Source organism: Macrotis lagotis, chromosome 3 (assembly GCF_037893015.1).
Source record: "Macrotis lagotis isolate mMagLag1 chromosome 3, bilby.v1.9.chrom.fasta, whole genome shotgun sequence".
NCBI classification, from domain to species: Eukaryota; Metazoa; Chordata; class Mammalia; order Peramelemorphia; family Peramelidae; genus Macrotis; species Macrotis lagotis.
In genome coordinates, this window is record NC_133660.1 from 234,174,681 (window position 1) to 234,200,270 (window position 25,590).

At 41.2% G+C, this 25,590-nt stretch overlaps 1 protein-coding gene and 1 pseudogene across 1 annotated transcript; one reads left to right on the forward strand and one right to left on the reverse strand.

The window, feature by feature from the left end:
• Positions 1–665: 665 nt before the first annotated feature.
• Positions 666–3,257, forward strand: RPS13 (ribosomal protein S13). The gene is made up of 6 exons (XM_074230190.1): positions 666–753; positions 844–892; positions 1,003–1,081; positions 2,092–2,261; positions 2,874–2,974; positions 3,180–3,257. The coding sequence occupies exons 1-6, from the start codon at positions 731–733 to the stop codon at positions 3,211–3,213; spliced, it is 456 nt and encodes a 151-aa protein (XP_074086291.1). The 5' UTR covers positions 666–730; the 3' UTR covers positions 3,214–3,257.
• Positions 3,258–3,800: 543 nt separating this feature from the next.
• Positions 3,801–4,781, reverse strand: LOC141518304 (large ribosomal subunit protein eL6-like; annotated as a pseudogene).
• Positions 4,782–25,590: the final 20,809 nt, after the last annotated feature.

A 25,590-nucleotide genomic window follows, 5' to 3' on the forward strand; every position in this document is an offset into this window, starting at 1 on the left:
TTCCTCAACTCTGTGTGTGTGTATGTGGATAGATGATAGATGATATAGGTGATAGATGATAGGTGATATAGGTGATAGTTGATAAATAGATGATAGATATGGATGATAGATGATATAGATGATTGATAGATATGGATGGATATATAGATGATACAGGTGATAGATAGATAGATAGATAGATAGATAGATAGATGGACAGATGGATGGATGGATGGATGGACGGATGGATGGATAAAGCTCCTTTCCCCGAGGATTGTTGCCAGGGGCCACTGAGCCCCGCGCCTGCGCGGAGGAGGCGTCCCTTCCGCTCTTCCGGGTTCCCACAGCCGGGTCTCCCAGGGCAGGGCGCAGGGGCCGAGGCGGGGCGCCCCCGAGGGGCTTCTAGCCATTCCGGGCGCAGCCGGGTCAGCTGGGGCCGAGGCCGGCTCCCTCCCGAGCCCTCCCGCCGCAACGACCACGTGGAGCGGCCCCGCCCCGCCCCGGGCAGACGCAGGGAATGCCGGGATCCGTAGTCCGGTCAGGCCGAGCCGCGCTCAGCCCGGAGGAGAACCTCGAGAGAGGGAGCTGCCCGCCGGGACTTGTAGTTCCCCGAAGGACCGCCTCCTAGGCCGCTCCATAAACCATACGTCACCTCCGGTGGCGGCAAGAGCGCGTCACTTCCTCCGACTGGAACGGTTTCCTACCCTGCGCGCGCAGCTCCTCTCTCTTTCGCTGCCCGATCGTCGCCATCATGGGTCGCATGCACGCTCCCGGGTGAGTAGCCCGGGCCGGGCCGGGGCGCCGGGCGGGCGCGGGGCGCGGGGCGCGGGGCGGGCGCTAATCCCCCTCCGTTTGTCTCCGCAGGAAGGGCCTGTCCCAGTCGGCTCTGCCGTACCGCCGCAGCGTGCCCACGGTGAGGGCCTGGGCCGGGGCGGGGGGCGGCCGGGGGCGCCGGGGCCGGGGCGGGGGGCGCCGCGGGGGCGGGGGGCGCTCACCCCGAGCTTTCCTCCCTGCCGCCCGCAGTGGCTGAAGCTCACCTCGGACGACGTGAAGGAGCAGATCTACAAGCTGGCCAAGAAGGGCCTGACGCCCTCGCAGATCGGTGAGTGCCCGCCCGGGCGATGGGGCAGCCGAGGCGGCGCGGAGCTGGCACGGGGAGGGAGCCCGGGGGGCGGGGGAGCCGAGGCGGCGCGGAGCTGGCACGGGGAGGGAGCCCGGGGGCGCGGGCCCACGTGGGCGCGGGCCGAGGGTGAGCTGGAAGCACCGAGGGCCATGGCGCGGGCTGGCCTGGGGACTGAAGTGAAAGGCTAATGTTGTCATTGTTGTTGCTATTATTATTTAGTTTTTGCAAGGCAATGGGGTTAAGTGGCTTGCCCAAGGCCACACAGCTAGGTAACGATTAAGTGCCTGAGGGCGGATTTGAACTCAGGTCCTCCTGACTGCAGGGCCCGTGCTCCATCCACTGGACTACCGAGCCGCCCCAGGTGCATTGTTTTTAATGGTAAACAACGTGATCTGCTTAGGATCTCTCCATTCTCTGTGTCCTATTCACTGCACCACCTGTCCCTGTTTTTTCCATTTTTGCAAATGGGGAACTGAGCTTTGGGAAAACTTGCCCAGTTACAGAGATTTGCTCCGTTCTGGAGGAATGTTCTGGAACCTGGGTTGTTGGTGGTTGCTGTGTGGTGCTGCTGCTTTGTGTGTGTGTGAGGGGGTGCCTGTGCTGTGTGTAACCAAACATGGGCATTTTTTTGAGGGACAGAAACTGTTGAGAAAATCACTGGGAAAGTTACTTTTGACACTTACTCATTTTACAATTGAGAAAATGGGCCAAGATGGCTAGGTTCAAATGTGGCTTCAGCCACTTATTACCAGCCGGGTGGCCTTGGGCAAGCCACTTGACCCCCATTGCCATGGAAAAGCCATTAAGAAAAAGAGAGAAAACAGGCCCCCAAAGTTGAGTTTGACTGAAGTCACAAGTACCCAGTGGCAGGGCCACTACTCTTGAATCTATGCCCAGCACTCACTTCTGATCACCATATCTCTGAAAAAATCCTAGGCCAAACCTTCAACTGTTCTGACTTAGTAGATTAATTGGGCTTCCTTTTTCAGGTGTTATCCTGAGGGATTCTCATGGAGTGGCACAAGTTCGCTTTGTCACTGGCAACAAGATTTTGAGAATTCTAAAGTCTAAGGGACTTGCCCCTGATCTTCCTGAAGATCTTTATCACCTGATCAAGAAAGCCGTAGCTGTTCGAAAGCATCTGGAAAGAAACAGAAAGGTAAAAAGCAATTCATCTTGTCTGACAAGATGAAGCAATTAAGAATGTTTTGGCTGATAAGACAAATCTTGTCAATTTTTAGGTTAGTTGAATAGCCTTGTATTCTTGAAATGTTTTAGGAAAAGCAATTAACTTTATCTTTCAGTATCCTCAACTTGCATGAAGTGATTTGATCAGCTAAAAAAGACTGAGTGACTGAGCATACATGGTTCACTAAAAAAATTGTTGAATGAATATGTAGAGAGTCTTTTGAAATTGGCCAAACAGCTTAGCATTTCCTACTTTTTCCTTAGTATTGACAAACCTTCCTTGGATGCTGGATTGTTAGTCTGGTGGAGAAAGCACAACTGTAAACTTTCCATAGATTTTATTTGATCCAAATCACATATAAGCCTGGACTTCTGGATATGGAGAGCATTAGGTGACTTTGTTGATTGATTCGGCACTATAATTATATTTATGTCTACTGGGAAGTAAAGATTTACATACATTGTGTCTCTAGAATGTAGACAAGTTCATCAGGAGCTATTTAATTCTCAGCTGTTTCAGCAATTATACTTTTATTACGTTGTATGTTCTTTTGGGAGATTTTTTTGATGGCTTTATTTTTAGGATAAGGATTCTAAATTTCGTCTGATTCTTAATGAGAGCCGAATTCACAGATTGGCTCGGTACTACAAGACCAAGAGAGTGCTTCCACCCAATTGGAAATAGTAAGTAATGATCCTTTTTTTCTATGGATATTTTGACACATCTCAAGAATATTCTCCCCTGGACCTAAGAATCCTGCACCCTTGGGTGGGTTCAGTTAGTTTGGGGTTTAAATGCCTTGCTTGATGTTGCACTTGTGGTGATTTATTTTTGTGTGGGGGGCACTGAGGGCCAAAATTAACACCTTTTTATTTTCCTTTCTTGCAGTGAATCATCCACAGCCTCTGCTTTGGTTGCATAAACTTTGGTTTTATGTACTAAAATAATAAAATTACATTGATTTCAGCCTACTGTCTGGTCAGTCTCATTTTACAGAGAAAGCAACTTGGGGGTAATCGACTTCTTAATCCTCAGTTACCAAACTTATATCCATTGATAGATGATAGATAGATAGATGTATAAAGCTCCTTTCCCCGAGGGTTGTTGCCAGGGGCCACTGAGCAGTAGTATCTTGAATCATTTCTCTCATGTGGCCTTTAATTTAGTCTCCCATAGCTTGGCTCCCTCTTGCTACTACTGATATAAACTTGCAATTTCCCTTGTTTCCTTGTTTTTTCCTGCCCCTTTTTGGTTGGGTCTCCAGACTCTATTTCATCTCTATTTTTAATATTTACTTTTAGTATTTAAATTTTTTTCCACTACTGGTGAATTTCATGTTGTATTTACCTCATTAGTCCATACCTTGAATGTTTTTCTTTTACCCATTCACAAACCTTTTAAGCTTTCATGAAACAAAAAATTTAAGATTTTTTAATCCCTGTGTATGATGTCTTTGGTATCTTTTCATCCTTTTTGGCATTATTGTCCATATTTTTCTATTCGTTTTTATGGAATGATTTAACTAGCACAGCTGAGGTTTTTCTTTTTTTTCTCACTATTCCAAATATTTTAGTAAGAGTTCTCTGCAAGGCGTTTAGAACACCAATTTGTGAGGATAAACTCCATTGGAGAGAGAGAATACAGAATGCAGGTAGCCATGGAGCTGAGGAATTTTCTTGATTTTGGGCAGGAGCTGAGAGTCCACTGCTTTCTGATCAGCCTTGCGCTGCTCTGTAATCTCATATTTCTCTTTCTCTGTGTCAAAAATCTCTCCTTTGTGTCTGGGTTTACGGAGCCTCTTCTTAAAGTAAGCATCAGTAAGATGATTTGGAATTTTTACACCAGAAAGGTTAATCGTAGTAGAGGAACCCAATTGATGGTCAGAGGTCCAGTTACCAGTAGCAAACCACTAGCCAGCTGCTTCAGGAAAACCACAGGCTTGCCCCTGTGGCAGCCAGTGAGCATAATCAGAACTGTGCCTGGGGTGATGCTAGAGTGAAGTTTCCTCACATGCTGGCTGAAGGGTTTTTTTTTTTTTTGTCATGACTTAGGAGTTTTCTCGCCACATCTTCAGTAGGGTGTAATACCTGGGTATTTTGCGAATCTTTACTACTCTGTTTCCTCCATTTTTATCACCACCAACTGGCTTTGAGATAGTAGCAGGCACCCTGTCTTTCTTTTTCCTTTCAATCCGGGTTTTTGGTGCAGCATACTTCTGCTTGTACATGGCTCTGCGGGAATACATTGCAGACCTGGAGTATCTGCCGATCCCTCCGGCCAAGACTGGGTTTCGACTGCAATGCTTTCGAGGTTCTTTCACCACCTTTTCAGCCCCATCTTCCTTTTTGGCCTTCCTTTCCTTTTTTTCCTTTCTGACCTTTTCCTTTAGAGGCTTTGGGGGGTTTTTGTCAGCCATCTTGAGAGAAGGGGAAAGAGGAAAGAGCTGAGGTTTTTCTTAAGCAGAAGCTCTTAACCTTCATATTGCCAACTCTTGATCTGCTACAACAAAGACTCTTCCCTCCAAAAATAATCTCAAGTGAAGTACTGCACCATGTGTCCTTTTTGTATTTCTGTCAATAGCTAAACCCCTAGATACTGGAGGTGGAAATAAAAGCATCTTTATAGGAATGTAGTGTGTAGATAAACCTGACTTCAGTAGTTAAGTATTTGAGAACTAGCTTCCCTTTTCCTTTCAATTTGCCAATTATTTATGTGATTGGGCAAATCATAACACCTTCCTGGATGGAGTTCCTGTCCTTAAAATGAAGGTGTTGACTGACAAAACTCTTTATCCTATGATCCTTTCCAGCAGCTCTTGTCCTGATGGAAATTTGAGTCCTTTCTAGAATGCCACATTGGCATCCTTTTTCCCTCTTTGCCTTTATTGTCATTGATGTGTGTGCCTACCTAGACTTGATCTTGAACCATATGCCTTTGACCTCCCTTTTGGTATTTTGGAATAATGCTCCCTTTTGTCCAGGGTGTTCAGATTAAGTTTCTACCTTAGTAGTCCCTGGGACAAGCTTGAGATTTCCAGCTAAGTGACCACATTACTTAACTACCTTGGTCAAATCACATCAAATGTTTAAGCATTTTAAAATTTAATTTTGTGTGTGATCTTGGTTGTAGCCTAACTAACTATGTGATCAACATAAAGGAAACCTAGTCCAAAAAGATTTAAACCTGAAAACTATGAAGATCGTCTACATCCTTTTTTGGTAGATGAAGAATTGAGGCGTTCACTTACAGTTCTGTGGTATAGAACTGGAATGCTTTTTAGTTGGAAAGGGCCACCCACCTAAAGGGATTCTGAGCTAAATGTGGCGATTACATTCAGGTGCAGAGGACTAGGCAAGACCAGGAGGCACCTCAGTTGCTGATGTTCACTGACCTGCAGCCATAGAATAGAATTTTCTTTGGCAAAATGTTTTGTAAATACTCATTTGATTCTCTCTGCCACTGGGAAGTAGGAACTATTTTCATTTTAGAAATGAGGAAACTGAGGTAGATAGAGATTAAGGGACTTATTCAGGGGTTATGTAACTAGTCTGAGACTAGTTTTGAATTCAAAGTCCAGGACTCCAATCTCCTATACTATCTAGCTCCCTCAGAATTAAGGTTAAAAATAGGATTATTACATTCATGTTCCACATTTTGTTTACCAATGGGTGAGCACCTAATTAGTTTTCTCTTTGACACCACAAAATATAAATATTTTGGTGTATATGGAACCATTTTGTCATGTATTCCAGGTATGTACTTCCAGTTAGATTTTTATGGGCTAAAGGTTATGGGTATTTTAGTCTAGTGTACCATTCCCAATTGCATCAATGTACATACATAGCTTTCAATGTTGGAGGGTTCAAGTATTACCAGTAGAATACTGGGGTAAGATAACTAGAAATAAAGATGTTTCCTAAATGTAGTCCAGCTCTTGTCTCCTCTGATAGTGATCTACTTAACTTGTAAAGGTATTTACTATTTTTTAAATATGCAAATGTGACTAGATACAAAAATTTAAAACCATCACTGAACTTGTAAGAGTGCTTCTAGTGATCATATTTGGCTACTAAGTACAAATTAGAGGGATGGGTAGGTTTATTTAATATAAAAAAAGGATCCTGCCCCCCAAAGTTGGAAATTACTGTTCTAAAGCAGAGGACCTGTGATCCATGTCATAAAGAGAAACTAAGAAGTATTAACTGTTTAGTTGAAATTTATTTCAATTAGTCTGTTGGATCTTATTAGACGTAGAAGAGAAGTGAGAGGCCATTTAATCCAACCATTTATAGATTAGAAAACAGGCTCAGGGAGAAGTGTGACTTATTCAAGATCACACAGGTTTCATGTTTGAACCAGTGGCACCACAGTCTCACCCTGTTCTGGATGGAAGACTTATTACCAGCCTTCATTATTAGAAATTTCATCATCTATTTTTTGGTGCAGGTCTTACTTAATCTTGGTGATTTTGCATTTAAATGCTATCAATGTAACAATTGATGAAGAGTATATTAAAACCCATGTTATGGTACATTCAGCCACATGTAGATTTCCACAGGGGATCAAGATTGTAGTTACTAGGGGCAGCTGGGTGGGACAGTGGAGCAAGTACTGCCTTGGAGTCACGAGGACCAGAGTTCAAATCCAGACCCTAACCCTGATTGCCAGCCTCCCCCTAAAATTGGAGGTAAATATGGCTGACTTTCACATTATTTCACATTATCACTCCTTGGATTCCAAACAGTTTACTAAATTACTCTCTTAGGATTTTTACTGGGCATTCCTAGGTGTGAAAGTGGACACTAGGTGGGGCTATTGAGGGACCTGAAGTGCCTGGGTCTAGTTTGAGGAGAAAGCCTTAGTCCAGACCCTCTGAATCACAGTCTGTCAGAGATGGAAGGACCTCATGCCATCTACTCCAGTCTCATAATTTTAAAGATGAGAAACGAATCCAGAGAGGGGGAAGTTAATTTCCATAAGACCAGGCAGCCAGTGTGGCAGAGTCAGGACCTACATCAAGTGTGGTGCCCTTTGCAATATCCTAAACAACCTTCCCCCAAAGCCCTTTCTTTGACCTTCAATTTGTGTTTTCTGTAAGGTTAATTTTTGCTTTCCAGGCTAGGTAAGGAAAACCCTCCAAATTTTAAACCCTAAAATTAAAAGGCCCCTTACCACCTAAGATAATAGAAACAATGAGATGGTTGAGTAGGGACTTACATTCTAGGACTGGGACACAGACCCAAAGCAATGAAAGGATTCAGGCCTCAAGACCCTATGTTCCACAGAAAGAGACTACAGGGTTGAGCAAATGGAGAAAAACTGCCTCCAGCCCCAAAAGGGCCCCCAGGCACCAATACCAAAGATCAGAATCCTCAGCCCTAGCAAATGCTTCAGCATCAGAAAAGGAAAGGATTTTATTGGTGGAAATGACAGGAAAGAAGGAGTATCATCACATTCTCTGCTGCTACATCCTAAGACCTTCCCACCTTAAGGCCTTCCCAACAGATCACCCCAACACCTTCCACCTGTGTAGTCCTGCCCATTAGAATGGGAGCTCCTTGAGGGTAGAGATTATGAGCTTTTCTCTTTGTATCCTAGTGTTTAGTACAATGTTTTACAAATTCAGGATCCTACTGAGCCCTGAAGGAGAAGCAGGGACCCTCGAGTTGATGGAGTCTGAAGGATCTAGGTTCTAGCACCTGTATGTGACCCCGGACAAAATTGCTTCTCAGTTCAGGAGGCAATTCTAAGAATAAGCTGCAGAGGAAGCGTCTGCCTGCTTGTGTAAAGGTTCTCCCCAAGGGAATCGGGGCTCTAGTCCCTTACCTTTCAGGGTCAGGAGACAGACTCAAATAAACCAATATCTTTCCCTAGTTGAATCAGAAAGTGAATTACTGGGCTTCCATGTGCACTGAAGAATAGATCTGTATTTAAAATTCCCAGTAATCTTCAATTTATTTAATGTGAGAATATCCTGCCAAAAGGTTGTTTCCCTGAGACCCAGAATCCACATAGCCCCTGCTCCTTCAGGCTATTCCCCTTCAGATACCACATCTCCTGTCCCTCATCCAGGTAGGGGGCTAACCTTGTCAGGATCTTGTATTTGAAATTGCTCTCCTATGTCCCAATACAGCAAAGAGGTCGATCTGGGGGGGGGGGGGGAGCAGCCCTATGATTCTGGGTACCCATTACTCTTATATGGGCCTCAGATGAAGCTATTTATTCCAAGGAAAGTCTGTGGTATCTCCATTTCTTCAACAGTGTATGTATAGCTTCTGAATAATTTCTTGCTAAAGTTCCTGTTTAAAAAAAAAAAATGTTAAAGTTCCTGTTCATGCCTAAGCCATTTTTATCCATGTTCCTAGGAACTTTTCTTCTAAGGAACTCAGACGCAGTTTTATTTCCCCTCTGATATTATTTGCTTTCGTAGAACCCTAGATGGCTGCTCCATCTTCATTGGACAAATGCTTCCAGTTCAGAACCCCCTGAACAGGCCAAGTGCCTTTGGGCAATTTGTATAATTTCATCCTCTTCCTTGAGTTTAAATACTCTAGCGTCTATAAAAAGCACTGCCAAATGTTCTGTGTCCTTTATCCCTGAAACCTGGGACTTGGAATCAAGAAGGGCTGGATTCAAATCCTATCTCTTGGGCTTCTTAGCTGTGTGACCTTGGGCAAGTCACTTAACTTCTGAATACCTCAGTTTGGGTCTAGTTTGAGGAGGGGGCCCTTTTGGGGCTGGAGGATAACAATAGCCCCTATCTCCCGGGCTTGTAAGGATCCCATGAGATAACATTATACAGGCCAGCTTTCTGGCTATTAAAAAGTAAACGCTTTGAGGACAGGCACTGACTTTTGCTCCTTTTTGTATCCTCAGGGCTTAGCCTGGTTCATAGTAAGTTTTTTGATTAATTGATGATTTTAATGATTGCATAGGCGCGATTACCTAGGGTGGCCACTAGATAGCGCTCCTTGGTAGTGCTGCCAACCTCTGACATGGTGAACACCACCATCCTAGCCATTTGAAAGTCTTAAGGGGGTGGCCTAAAGGAGCCATCACACACCCATATCCAGTCATTCTGATTCATGTCTGGCCACTGGACCCAGAAGGCTCTGGAGGAGAAAGTGAGGCTGGTAACTTAGCACAGCACTCCTTCACTCAGATTCAATCTATGTGCTTGTCATGGCATCACCTCCCTGATGTTGTGGTCTTCTTGGAGAATAAAAGACAAACATCGTCATAATGTGTGCAATTATCAGGTAAGTAGAACCATCATGCAAGTAGAAATCCAAACAGGAGGACCTTTTTAAAACTTCCCCTATTCTAGGAATTTTGTCTCTCTGGAGGGGAAAAAAAGTATTTTTTCTAATTGAATTTATAGTTTCCTTTGAAAGTATAGAAAATCTTCAGTTTCCTGGGTACCTGGATAGTGTTTTTTCAGCCTCTCTCTAATATATATATGATTAGCCATCTTGATTTTGTGGAAATTGCCATCATCATCATATTTTAAAATGTTAGAGATCATTGAGAGGAAAGGATTGTCTAAGCTCATAGAGCAAAAGCTGAGAGAACTAGTGTATATTTCATGATTTCAGGACTTATACTTTTTCTAGGATATCAAGTTGATGAGCAAATAGCAATACTGAGATGAGTGATAATAAATTATATCAGAAATGAAGCATTATGACTGGGAAAAAAGCTGCTTATAACTAAAGTATAATATATTAACAGATGCCATCATTCCAAATACTCATCTCCTAAGTTCACGGAATGAAATATTCCATATCTCACTGATTTGGAAGTTCCCTCTTGTGATAGACCAAATCTCCATCCATGCTTGTTCATCCCTTGAGACTGGTCCACACTTCTCTTGAAACTTTCTCCCAATATCCTGCAGGTACCAGCAGGACAGACAGCTAGTTGGTGCAGTGGATAGAGCACTGGCCTTAGAGTCATCAGGATTGGAGTTTGAATCCACCCTCAGACACTTGTCACTTACTGTCTAGGTGACCTTGGACAAGTCACTTAACCTTGACTGCCTTATATCCAGGGCCATCTCCAGCCATCCTAATCCATATTTGACCACTAGACTCAGGTGGCCCTGGAGGAGTAAGTGAGGCTGGTGACTTATCACAGTCCCCCTCACTCAAATCCAATTCATGTGCTGGTCATGGCATCACTTCCCTGATGTCATGGTCTTCTTCAAGAATGAAGGACAGGGCTTCAATTGGGGAATGGCTTAGCAAACTGTGGTATATGTATGTCATGGAACACTTGTTCTATTAGAAACCAGGAGGGATGGGATTTCAGGGAAACCTGGAGGGATTTGCATGAACTGATGCTGAGTGAGATGAGCAGAACCAGAAAAACACTGTACACCCTAACAGCAACATGGGGACAATGATCAACCTTGATGGACTTGCTCATTCCATCAGCCCAACAATTGGGAACAATTTTGGGCTGTCTTCAAAGGAGAGTGCCATCTGTATCCAGATAAGGAGCTGCAGAGTTTGAACAAAGTACAAGGACTATTCCCTTTAATTCAGAAAAAAAAAACAAAAAAAACCAGATGTCTTATTGTCTGATCTGGTTACCTCTGAGAATTCTGTTCTCTTTAAGGATATGATTTCTCTCTCATCACACCCAATTTGGATCAAGGTACAACATGGAAACAAAGTAAAGACTGACGGAGAGCTATCTGTGGGGTGGGGGTGGGGGGAGGGAAGCAAGATTGGGGGGAAATTGTAAACTCAAATAATATCTTTAATAAAAATTAAAAAAAAGAATGAAGGACAGGGGTGGCTAGGTGGTGCAGTGGATAGAGCACCCACCCTGGAGTCAGGAGTACCTGAGTTCAAATCCAGCCTCAGACACTTAATAATTACCTAGCTGTGGGGCCTTGGGTAAGCCACTTAACCCCATTTGCCTTGCAAAAACCTAAAAAAAAAATGCAACAAGAATGAAGGATGGACAGCTAGGTGGCGCAGTGGATAGAGCACCGGCCCTGGAGTCAGGAGTACCTGAGTTCAAATCCAGTTTCAGACACTTAATAATTGCCTTGCTATGTGGCCTTGAGCAAGTCACTTAACCCCATTGTCTTGCTAAAACCTAAAAAAAATTTAAAAAAAAGAATGAAGGACAAATAACAACAATAGCAGTGGAATAACCACCCATGGACCCAAAATAGAGAGATGGAGTAGGAGAAACTAAGAACATGTGGGATTAGAAGGAATTACAGTTTGTCTTATTGTCCTCAGGATACACTCCCTGAATCTTCAGAAGATGGGCTGACATTCCAGTACTCTTATTCCATTACAAAATTTTATCCTCCTGAGTAATAATCTACAGAACATTAAATATAAAATAATAGTAATATTTTCTAGTTCAACTCCTTCAAAAAAGATGAGAATAAGACAAGAATAAGAGCAACTCACATTTCTATACACTTTACAATTTGGAAATGATGAAGATAGGACCCAGAGAGACAGTGTATCATGGAGGACAGAAGGATGTCACTCATGAAAGCTTGGGTTTGCCCCTGTCAAGAAGGCAACCCAAGCAGATCCTTGAAGGTATTAGCCTAGGATGAACTTCTCACCAGGAAGACTTACAGCAGGACCCAGGGAGTTAGAAACAAAATAATAGCTAGTATTTAAAGTTTGCAAAATACTTTCAAGTTTTTCTAATTTGAGCTTCATAATAACCCTAGAAGGGAGTTACTATTATTCCCATTTTACAAATAAACTAAGGCAGAGAGAGATTAAATTACTTGCCAAGGGACACAGCTACTGTGAAGTCAAACTTGGACTCATGTCTTCATGAGTGGTTAAGACATCTACCCACATGCATCACTTGGCTGCCAGTTTCTTTGCAATGCAAAATATTGAGCACACCCCCCTTGCTGGTCCAAAAGGGCTATAAGCTTCAGGATTACCAAACCCATCTGAGGAGAAAGTTTCTGTATAGCAGGATGTTCTCTTGCCCAGGAGCAAGCTGAATGACCCATATCATGACTAGGCCTAGAGCTGGAAGGGGACTTGCAGGTCATTTATACCCCCCCCCTTTTTTTTAATAGATGAGGAAACTGCAGTGCAGAGAGGTTATCTAGCCAAAGTGCAAGTCCCAGAGCCAGGATTAGAAATCTAAGGTTTCTGACTCCAAAATCAGCAACATCCTAAAACCAAGCTTTGGGGTCAGTCTGGGGATTGAAAAACAAACAACCAGTCTCAAGTATGGGCAAAGTTTGCCCAAGGTCGATACAATTGCTGCACATTTTAAATAGAAAGCAAGTTTCTCTTTTCTTGGTAACATTTCCCTCCCAGGGTTCCTGCTTGGGCAACTCAGCCCCAAGTAAACTCAATCTGAACAATTTGTGAGAAGAGGAGGCCGTTGTCTTGGTATGACTGCAGATGATGGATTTATTTGCATAAGATGGGCATGAGGGTGGAAAGGAGGAAGTATTACATTGATTTTTTTTTCCCCTACAGATTTTGTACTTATTACTGAAGAAGCTTCACCTAGGGGTTGACACTAGAATAATAAGTCTGTTTTCCACACCAGATAATCAAGGATAGATAGAGATAGAATAGATAGATAGATAGATAAATAGATAGATAGATAGATGATAGAAATTAAACTCCCAAGATGTAACCACATTGGCTTCCATTGATTCTGCATAGACAGCCAGTGATAGGCAGTGTTAAGACAATGCTATGCACGATGTCAGTAGAGGCAGGGATTTCAAATCATGCTGTGACACCCATTAGTGGTGTGACCTCAGTCTTAGGCTCCTTATCTGTAAAATGGGGATAATCATGCTGGCACTTCCAACAAGGGCTATTGGACCAAAAGAGATGATGTAAGCAAATTTTCTTGTAATCCTCAAAGTACTATATAAATGTCAGTTAGCAATTCAATAAGAATGAATTAAAGAGCTATATGAATGCCAGTTATCATTGATTCAGTGATTCAGTGGATTAAGGCCAAGTCTTACCACTGACATATAATGGCTATATAATTACCGACAAGTCACTTAATCTTTTAATTCCTAAAAAAACTTTCTAAATTGACAAATTGCAGACACATTGCTGTCCTATTCTGCCCCCCCACCCAAATCATTTAGTAAGTGTTCTGAGGATTCAAAAACAGAGAAGACCCAGAAGCTAAAAGAAGGAAAAGGTAAGTGTAGAGCAGAGGTTCAGCAAAATGCCCCCAAAAAGGTGAGAAGGGAGTGATCACTGTCAACTGGAGGAATCCTAGGAGGCTTCAGGGAGGAGGTGGCACTCATCTCGAAGAGAGACTTCAAGAGACTTGAGCTTGATAGTGGAGGACTGTATCCTTGGCATAGGAGAGAGTGTGAGCAAAGGAGTGGAGGTGGGAAACAAATGGACAAGAAGACGAGATATTTTGACTAAAATGTAGACTAATACATGAAGAAGAGTAGAATGAAATATGGCTTGAAAGGTTGGAGCCAGATTATGAAAGGTCCAGAATGGGAGTCATTGAAGGTCTTGGTGTTCAAATGGTGGCCATGGAGAAAGTACCTGTTTTCCCTTGGGGGAAATGTTTACTTCCAGTGTATATTTAAAATAGTTATGTAAAATTATCATCATAAGACCACCAACAGCTGCTGCTATCAGTAATAATGATGTCCAAAAGCCTGAACCTGGAAAGTTTTTTACAATTTCCTGAGCTCTTGGATTATTGCAAAAGATACTTGGCTCTTTTATACAAATGCCTTAATCTGTCCTTGATGACACACACATCAAACCCTTCCTCATGGCCCCATTTCCTTCCCACGATAAGCTACCTATTTTTAGCCATCGTTCAGTAGGAAGCATTTATTTGGCTGCATCCATTCATTCACTCATTCATTCAGATTTGCCATCTTTGAATCATCCTCCACTCTTTTTAAAAAAATTATTTATGGCAATGAGGTTAGGTGACTTGCCCAAGGTCACACAGCTAGGCAATCATTAAGTGTCTGAGGTCACATTTGAACTCAGGTCATCCTGACTCCAAGGCCGGTGCTCTATCCACTGCACCACCTAGCTGCTCCCTAGCCTCCACTACTTAACCATCTCTTACCACCACCACCATCCCCATAGCCAACTAGATGCCAAATTTTATTGACATTATTGCCATATCTCTTGCAGCTGTTCCTTAATATTCAGGTTCTCACCTAGTATTGCCCGTCATGGGGATGATAGCTACATTCTCCTAATTATTCTCTCTGCCTCAGGTCTGCACTTTAGCAAATTCATCTTTCACATGGCTGCCAAAATGGCATTATTTAAGTGTTAATAATATCTTCTGGTTTTTCCTCTTTGTTCATTTCTGAATTGTATCCCTCTTATTCCTCACCCCCCAACCCAGTTAACTATCCCTCATCATCAAAATTCTATTTCTAAACCATTTCCCTGAGCAATAAACTCCTGTGGCTCCCTGTTCTCTCTAGGATGTTCTAAGTTCCTCCTTGGGCTAATTAAAGCCCTTCACAATCTTGCACCAACTTTCCAGGCACAATTTAATCTAGCCAAACTGACCTGTTATTTCTTACATATTTTCATCTCTCCTTTTTTGCATGAATCATCCCCCTCCACAGTCCCTGGTTTCCTTCCAATCTAGGATCAAACACCACTGAATTTCTCCAGCTGTCAATCTCCTCTGGTCTCAAATTACCCTGTATTTATTTTTATATATTTTTATAGCTATATGTTATAGTAGAATGCAAGGTCCTTGAGGCTTCTGCCTAGAAGCATCATGTCTGCCATAGACTAGGTGCTAAATACATTCTTTTTAATTGATGGAATAAATACTGAGTACATAGAAATTTGATTAACACTGTATCTGGCACTGGGAAGGAAAGGGAGAAGTAGGAGAGAACTACAAAATAAGTGGCACATGGTCCCTGCCTACAGGGAATGAAAATCTAATAAGGTACACTGTCTGATAAAGGATCATATATAGTAAGAATTGGAAGGGATCTTATAAGTCATCTTGTCTAATTCCCTCCTTTTACAGAGAAGGAAACTGAGGCCAGAGAGATGGAGGGGATTGCCCAAAGTCACATAGACCACAAAAAGCCAAACTGGATTTTTTTTAGGTTTTTTTTTTTGCAAGGCAATAGGGTTAAGTGGCTTGCCCAAGGCCACACAGCTAAGTAATTATTAAGTATCTGAGACCGGATTTGAACCCAGGTACTCCTGACTCCAAGGCCAGTGCTCCATCCACTACACCACCTAGCTGCCCCCAAACTGGATTTTGACCTCAATTCATTTCAACTCCAAATTCTCTACCCTCTACTCTCTTTTTATGTAAAGATTTTATTTATTTTGAGTTTTACAATTTTCCCCCTAATCTTACTTCCCTCCCCCACCCCCGACAGAAGGCAATTTTCCAGTCTTTATATTGTTTCCATGGTATACGTCGATCCAAATTGAATGTGATGAGAGAGAAATCATATCCTTAAGGAAGAAACATAAAGTACAGGAGATACCCTCTACTCTGCAGATGGGGTCTGTGCTGGTTACACTTTCAAGGGCTACATCTCTTATAATACCCTATTCTGGTTAGAAGATTTTTTTTTCCTGTTGACTTTGGACTTGTTGACCAGGTTTCCTTTGTCCAGAAGGCTTTAGACTGGGACCTTAACCTCAGGGAATGAACAAACTGATACTGTGGATTACAATGCAATACTTCTATTGGATCATTTGGAATGACATCAAAGGTTCCTGGTCTGGCAGCAGCAAATGCTCTCAGCTCTAAATTTATGATCCTGTGCAAAGTATTAGATTAGATTTCTAAAAGAAAGTCTTCATTTCTTTCCTCTAGGTGACTGACCTGGGCCCTATGAGCTCAGTGGTTATCTTTTATGCCAATTAGAGGCTGGTAAACATCCAGGCAGGCTGGATTCTAGATCTGAAAGTTACCCTTTTATCTCCCCCTTCCTCCATGGGAAGGGGACTTTTGATTAGGAGGCAGGGATGGATCCTTTCTCTGTGTTAGGTTCTCTTAGTATCACAACCTCTCAGAATTTGAAGGGGCTTTGGAGAACACCTATTCCACTCCCTCCATTTTATAGGCAAGAAAAATGAGGTCCAAAGAATAGAAATGACTCTCCTAATCTAGCAGGAAAGGACTTTAGCCTATATCTTCTGATTCCCTGCCCAATATCCTTTTCCTCTTCCTATTTTGCCTCCCAATCTTCCTCTGTCCTGAGGGAAGGGAGATACCACTCCCAAACATAAGATTGGAGGCTCAGACCTTCACTGTCCCCTTTCTCTCTCCCCTGTAGAAAAGAGTCAGTAGTTCAGGGCTATAAGAGGAAATTTCCCCTCTATTCCAGAGGTACCTAACCCAGGATCCACAGATTGATGGATAGATTTCAAGGGACAGGTAAACTTAAATGGGGAGGGGGATTTTACATTTTACATTTATTTTTACATAAACTCTAACTGAAATGTTGCTTTTCTTTTAATCTTGAATGTAGACAACATAGTATTAGGAGAACCTATGATTTTATCATCAATGGAATTTACTGATATTTTCAGATCATTATACAGTTGTTATAGGTATATGAAAATAACTTTTACGCTCATCCCTGCATTGGAATGACTGTAGTTCTATTATTTATTCAATATTGTATTATAAATGTTAGCTTCAGCAATTAGAGAAGAAATGACTGTAGTTATTAGAACTGCTACTAGATTACATGCAATTAAAGTCTTCCTACCCCAATCAAAAGATTAAGACTTCCTGTTCTATCCTGATATCTTTCCCCCAAGGCAAAAGGGAGGTTCTTCCTTTTTCCCTATAAGCTAAATTGATCCTAACTTACTTCCTGCAATTCAGGCCCATTACCTTCCCCATACCCCTAAATAGTCTATTCTCACCTTCCAGAAGGAACTTGTAGGAAAACAGTATAATCTACTACTTGCCAGTATTAATATTGTACTTTAAAACATTTTTTTCTGACATCTTCTCATCTCTTTTTATAAGGTGAGTCTGGCATTCAAAAAATAGGGGAAAGACCTATTTGTACAAAAATACTTATAGCAGCACTTTTTGTGGTGACTAAGAAGTGGAAATCAAAGGGATGCCCATCAGTTGAGGAAAGGCTAAACAAGCTTTGGGATATGATTATAATGGAATACTACTGAGCTATAAGAAATGACAAGCAGGATGATTTCAGAAAAAAACTAGAAAGACTTACATGAAGTGATGGAAAGTGAAGTGAACAGAAACAGGAAAACACAGTAATAGCAATTGTTTGATGAAGAACAATGAATGACAGGTATTCTCAGCAACAGAAAGATCCAAAACAATTCCAAAGGACTAATAATGAAACATGCTATTTGCCTCCAGAGGATGAACAGATATTGTTTGAAGCAGATAATTTTTGAAGCAGACTAAAGCAGATAATTTTTTGCTTTTTTTCTTTTATTAGAGTCTTCTTGTACAAAATGACTAATAATGGAAATGTTTTAAATGATTGCTCATGTCTAACTTTTATCTGATTGCTTACAGTCTCAGAGTAGGGGGAAGGGGAGAGAAGGGAGGGATAGAATTTTGAATTCAAAACTTTAAAAAACATAAAAATTGTTCAAACATGTAATTGGGAGACCATAAAATATTTTAAAATAGCTAATGTGGCAGAATAAAATAAGCTAGTGGCTACAATTTTAAAAAATAAGATGGATCTGGGAGAAATAAGGGGTTTTCTTCCATCTTCTTTCTCCTGGACTCAGATAGTAGCCAGGGCTCTACGTTCTGAAGGGGATGACAATTGATGTCTTCCCTGAGTGTATCCTAGGATACACACACACACACACACACACACACGCATATACATACTTACATGTGTATGCATGTGTATACATATAAACATATGTGGAGAAATATACATGTGAAGTGTATAAAGGCATATGTGCATATGTGTATGAGTATGTATGGAATAGTTTGAGGCATCTCTACAGCTGTAATTGGGAGTGGAAGACCTGAGTTCTGATCCCAGATGAGCAAACACTTATAAAGTAGGTCCTAGTATATACCATCACAGTTCTAAGTCTGGGAATGCAAAGACAAAAAGGTAGAACTGTCCCAGTTCTTAAGGATGATATTTTAAAGGAAGAGACATTAGATATTTATCTTAAATATAAGCATATTATTGGCAACTGAATTAATTGCATGCTTTAACAACTAAGGGGAAGAGGGAGAAGAAAGTTTTCTGTCAAATGGTGGCACCATAACACCTTGGGTCCATTCTTTGGACTATCTCCTTTGTAAAGTGAGAGGGTGGGACTAGATGATTTCAACAGTCCCTTCCAGCAATAAATCCTGTGATCCAGTGACCTGTGGGGACAAAGAAATCATTCCTGGTGAGGCAACTTTCCCATCATGGGACCGCTCAGAGCCTCAGTTCCTTCTTTTGTCAAATGGAAGTCATCATCTCCAACTACCTCACCTAGCAGAGATACTGGGAGGACAAGACCCACTAAGTTTGAGGAAATAATAGAAATCCAAACAGTACACAAAACTGAGTGAAGGAAGGATTGTGCCCCAGGGCAAGACTGAAGGAAAAGCTGCCCTGGAATGCTGGGAAAGATGTGTTTGTTTCTCTCTCAGGTCACCGAATATATTTAGAGATGTAAGGGGCCTCAAGAGTCTAACCTACATTGTGCAGCTGAAAAACTGAAGCCTAGAAAGGCCCAAGGTCACACAGAGTTAGGATTAAACACAGATCCTACTAGTGTTCTGGGGAAGAGGAATAAATGCCTAGAAATAAGTTTGAGAACTAAGGTTCTTGAGTTCTGTTCTCTGCATCTCCACGAATTTGAAGATCTTGCAGTTTCAGGGTTGCATCACCTCACCATTCTCTCTAATGTTCCTAAAGAGAGAGAGACCATGGTGAGTGAATCAGGACCACACCTTATTTTGTTCCTCTATTCTAAGCCATCCCCTTTCTTCACCTTCTCTATACCCCCCCCCCCCCCCCCCCCCCGTCCCTTTTCTTGATCCTCTCTACACTCCCTACTAGAGTTGCCTTCAGACCTCAAGAACAGCCCAAGTTTTTTTGTTTTTGTTTTTGTTTTTAGCTTTTACAAGGCAGTAGGGTTAAGTGACTTGCCCAAGGCCACAGCTAGGTAATTATTAAGTGTCTGAGGCCAGATTTGAACTAAGGTACTCCTGACTCCAGGGCCAGTGCTCTGTCCACTGCGCCACCTAGCCATCCCCAGCCCAGTTTCTTAACAATAATTTTCTCCTCTGTGCAATAAGCACAGTTCACTGTCTTCTGCTCGTGGATCTTTTCCGCGACTCTCAAATCATATGGGAGATAGGAAGGATGATAGGACTAGGCTCAATTCATTTGTGTGATAATTGAGGAATAACAGTCAAGAGCTACTGACCTTCCCAAATAGGAATATCCCTCTTATCAATTGGTCACAGTACATAGAGTTGTACTGTTAGAACACTGAATATTGGACTGTTCTTAGAGGACCTTCTAAAGCCCTGGGTGAGTAAGACCATACAACCTTACCATCAAGTACCTTAGTGAGTGTATAAGGTGGGGGGGAGGTTGGGGGGTTGTCCTAGGAGGGGTGGTGTTGAAAGTAGAGGTAAGAAGGAATGTAGTTGTGTGGGAAGGGAGCCTTTGGCTTAATACCATAGCTCACTACCTTGGTGAGTCAGCTCCAACCCACAGAGAGAGAGATGGCCAGCCCTCCCTCCCACAACACTGAGTGGGAACAACACTGGACTGACTTATTATACTCCAGGCTCTGCCACTGTATCACAGTGTGATTCTTTCTCTCTAAAATGAGGGAAATGATCTAGATCAGTGGACCTGTAAGGCATGAGTCCCAGGAAGATGGGCTGCTGAGGCCAGCTCATTAAATGACACAGCTGTAGAATAGAGAACTAACTAGGCCTTCTGAAGAGTGACTAACACAAACATTTGCTTTTCAAGTGGATGTGGCTGTTGTTGTGAAGAATAATATCCACTTTTTGTGGAAAAATTTTATTGAGCATATATGTAACTTTTGTTCTTTCTCAATTAAAAGATACATGTGTGTGCATGTATGTTGCGTGGAAGTGTCCAAGAAACTTGCTGCTATTAAATATGGAACCTCAAACTGGAAGAGAGTGGGAATGATTCAACTGAAGGGTCTCTGAGGTCCCTTCCAGCTCTCAATCTCATGATTCATACCTGAATCATCTTTCCAGCAGTCTCAGACTTCATCTCCCCCCGCCCCCGCCCCTGCCCCCAACTAGCTTACTAGAGCTCTCCCTAGCCTAATGGAAACCATTGGCCAGGGGAACTTTTCTCCCTTTGAGGTCTGACACCCCTGGAATGCAACAGACTCTATCTGGACTGTAGCCATTTGACTCCATGGGCCAGGTCACTAAATGTCCTTATCTATTAAATGAGTGAGTTGGATCTGATAACTTCTGAAGTGCTTCCAGTCTTAGATCTATGATCCTGTGATCATATGGGACTGGGCCATGAGGCCAGAAACACCAGCCTCTTCTTTACTCAGAAAGCTTCTGCAGTTCTCTCCTACTAAAGGGCATTTGAAGTCCTTTACGATCTGACTGCCCTACCTTTTTTTTTTGTCTTCCCTTTGTTTTATTGATTTGTTTAATCTATTCAAGTTTAAAGTTATAATTGTTAAGCTTGTTTTTTCCTCTATTTGTTTCTCTTAGTACTGTTTTTTTAAAATTCAATTTTATTTTTTCATCACTATTTCTTTCTTTACTCTCCCAATCTCTCCCTCCCCCAATCACACAAAAGGAAAAAAAAAGATAAAAGAAACAGCTGTAAACAAATATTCATAGTCAAGAAAAGCAAATTCCTCCAGTGACTGACCGTGTCCAAAATTGTACTATCTCATTCTGCATCTTGGGTCCATCACTTCTTTTTCAGGAAGCAAGGTGGCATGTTTCACCTTCAGTTCTCTGAAATCTTGGTTTTTTCATTCCACTAATCAGAATTTTGAACTCTTTCAAAGTTAATTTTCTTCATAATGCTGTCATTTTTGTATAGCTGTTCTCTTGGTTGTATTTACTTCACTCAGCATCAGTTTATACAGCTCTTCCCAGTTTCTTGGATACTGTCCATTTCATCATTTCTTATGGCATTTCATCACAGTTATGTATCATAATTTTTTAATGAACTCTCCATTCACATCCCTTGGACATTTATCTTTCATGGAAGGAAGATTCTGTATTCTTGTAAATTTGAATAATTTCTTTGTGTTTATTGAATATAACTTTTATCAGAGAAATTTGCTGCAAAGAATATTTTTCTCCAATCATGTTTCCCAACTAATTTAGCTGCATGGGTTTTGTTTATGAAGAAAAAATACTTTGACATTAAAAATTTAAGTTCAAAATTTTAAAACTGTATTTCTCATGATCCTCTTTGTCCTTTATTTGGTCATGAACTTTCCCTTCTCTCAAGAAAAGTCATGTCTCCTCCGACCTTACCACCCTCTCCATTCAACCATCTCTTCAGGACAAGCAACACTGTATTCCAAAGAACTCACCTTATTCTCTCCAGCCTCATGTTCCTGATTTCTTAAATATTAGCATGCTGTGTGGAAAGGTACTCACCGGCTTTGGAAACAGAAGATTTGACCTATGATACTTACTTATGATGTGTCTTTGGGCAAGTCAGATAACCTCCATGGATGGCTTTGGAGACTTCTTCTACCTGAATCAATGCCCCTAGAATCCTTTCTCCCTTCTTCCCTTCTTGCATCCTTCTCTTTCTTCCAAGCTTATTTCAGCTGCCTTGTCCTTCCAAGAAATCTTTCCTCTTCTCATACTGTAGTTTGCTATGTTTTTATTTAGAATGTTGTATATCCCCCTTATCTGTAGCATAGGTGAGATCCCTGAGGGCAGGAACTTTGCCTTATATTAACTTTATATCTTTCCCAATACTAAACACAGTGTTGCTATATATTATAAGGGCAGGTGGTGGCAGAATAGATAGAGCACTGGTCTTCTGAGTTCAAATCCACCCTTTGACACTTACTAGCTGTGACTTTGGGCAAGTCACTTAGCCCTGTTTACCCCATATCCAGGGTCATCTCCAGTCATCCTGATTCACATCTGGCCACTGGACCTAGATGACTCTGGAGGAGAAAATGAGGCTGGTGAAAGCACAACAACCCTTCACTCAAATTCAATTCACTTGCTTGTCCATTGCCTCACCTCCCTGATGTCATGGTCTTTTTTAAGAACAAAGGATAAATATCATCATATAAAGTTATAAATATGTGCCAGTTTTGCACAAACAAAACCAATGCAACTAAAATGAGAAGAGGAGGTTAACAGGGGAAAAAAACCTTTGCAATAATTTTCTTTGATAAATATGTCATTTTAACCATATATAAGAAAACTGATTTAATTTATAAGAATTAGAGCTACTCCTCAAGTGTTCTTCCTGGCATAAAGGAAATTCTTGGCCAGAGGAACTTGTTCCTTTGAGGCTATACTTTGACAAATGGCAAAGGATATGAATAGGCAGTTTTCAATCAAAGAAATCTAAGTTATCAATAACATGAAAAAATGCTCTAAATCACTAATCATTAGAGAAATGCAAATTAAAACAAAACTGAGGTTCCTTTCATACCCCTTAGATCGGCTAAATGAACAAAAAAGGGAAAATGATAAATGCTGGAGGAGCTGTGGGAAAACAAGTACTTTAATGTACTATCGACAGAGCTATGAATTAGTCCAGCCATTCTGGAAATCAATTTGGAACCTTGCCCCAAAAGCTATTAAGCTGTACATGCTCTTTGATTTGGCAATACCACTGCTCAGCTCAAACCCTCAAAGAGATCAAAGAAAAGCGGAAAAGGACTCATATGTACCAAAAATATTTATAGCAGCTCTTTTTGTAGGTCTGAAAAAGTGAAAAATGAATGCGGTGTTCATTATTTGGGGAATGGCTAAAGAAATTTTAGTATATGAGTGTGACAGAATGCTACTGTGCTGTAAGAAATGATGAAGCGGATGGTTTCATAGAAACCTGGGATGATTTGTATCAACTTATACAGAATGAAATGAATGAAAAATACCACTTCACAATGAAATGTTTACAATGAAAAATACTACTCATTTCCTAATAGAGAGGTGATGGATTCAGAGTGAAGAATAAGACATAATTTTTTAGATATAGCCAATAAAGAAATTGTTTTGCTTAACTATACATATTCGTAACAGGAGTTTTGTTTCTTTGCTTTCTCAATGGGGAGAGGAGATGTAAGGTGTATGGGAGACATTCTTTTGTTGATTAAAAAATTATATTAAAAATAAATATGTACTAAATGAGGAGGGATGCATGAAAAGATAAGTAACGTCATAAAACTCTATAGTGTCATATGAAGGTACAGGCAGCAAGTGCAGTAAGAATTTATAGATGGCTAGGTAGATCAGTGGACAGAGTGTAGGGCTTGGGGTCAGGAAGACCTGAGTTCAAATCCTATCTTAGACATTTACCAACTCTGTGACAAATCACTTAATTTCTGTCCTCTTCATCTGTAAAGATAATAATAGCACCAACCTTCCAGGACTGTTGTGAAAACCAAATAAGATGATGTTTGCAAAGCACAATAAAAATTACTGTCTTTAGGAGAGAAAGTATGCTTTAATCTTGTGTTAAGACTGGGAGCTAGGTATTGTGAGAATATTAAACTAGCTCTGCTACCCCGTCCCTGCCCTCAAGGAGTCTTTTAAGAGACATTAGATATTCATTCATGGGTTGCTAATAGCCTCTTGATATTTCCCCCATTACACAAAAGATAATGGGTCCCTCTCTCCAGCTAGAGGGAGATAGAGGAAGGCCCTTTCCTGACCCAAGATGCTTCTTTTTTTTAAGAAAACAAAAGAATTCCTTAGGCTTCTATATGACCTGTGATTTCATTTTGTTACATGGGCACCCAGACTCAACTTAAGGTGATTGAATGATAGCTCTTCTCTGCCACTCATACCTTGTTACAGTGCAATAATATTTGGCATTTATATAGTGCTCTGGTTTGCAAAGTGTTTCACAGATGTTTTTTGATCTTTGTAATAATTGTGTGAGATAGGAACTAGTCTTATGCCCATTTTGCAGATCCAGACACCAAGGCACAGACTGATGATATGATTTGCTCATGATCAAGTAGCTAATAAGCATATGAGGCAGAATATGAACTCAAGTCTTCTTGACACCAAGTTTCATGGCACATTCACTTTACCATATAGCTACCTATTAATAATAATAATAAAAGTTCTTATTACCAGAGTCGTTAGGAATGTCAAATGTTTCAACATCAAAATCATATTTGATTTCATCAATAAAAAAATGAATTGCCATCTGCTTTAGAGAGCTTTCCACTTGATTTGTAGCTTATCTTCCTCATGAGAATGTGAGCACCTGGAGATCAGAGATTGTTTTAACTTTTGTACTTGTATTCTCAAGACTTAGTATGATGCTTTGTACATGCTTAACAAATGACCTCTATTTTCTTTTTTGTTTATTGTTCATTCAATCATTCGTTCGTTGTCTCAAATGTCACAATATCCCTATGACTGGTATTATTCTTTCCATTTTAGAGTTGACAAAGCTGTGACTAAGGGAAGTTAGAATGACTTGCCCTTGGGCTCACAGCTAGAATTTAAACCCAGGTCTACCTGCATGCATTCATAGTTAGGAAATCTGGGCATAAGCCTGCCACTTATCTGTGTGACCCTTCACTTCTAAGTATCCTAGTTTCCTTATATATAAAATAAGGATAACAATCTCTGCTCTGTCGCCCTCAGAGGTAGAAGCTCAAATAAGATAAATTCAAATGCCATTAAGAACTCAAAAGTAAGGGAGAGCATCTCAGTTGTGGTACTAATAGAAAGACAAGACATGGTGTGATGTTGGCCTTGGAATCAAAAGACCAGGGTTCAAGTCCTATCTCTGGCATATACTGGTTGTATGACTCTGAATGAGTCAAGGTACTCAAGACAATAGAAATGGGGGGTTACTGAAGCATATGTAAGGATCCATGCAAGGTTACATATTGACTTAGAAAACCATATATTGCCATTATGAGTCAAGTATTTGGCCCTTCTGCTCCAGGTAGCTCTCTTTAAGCCTATACGGACTTAGCTATATTGGCAGAAGGATTTTCCCCTCCTAGGAGTACCTATATTAACAAAATCACAGGTGCAGACACCTAATTACAAAAATGATAAAAAAAATGATAGCTCCCACTAAGCACAACACTCTTAATAACATATGTGTGTATGTAGATATAAA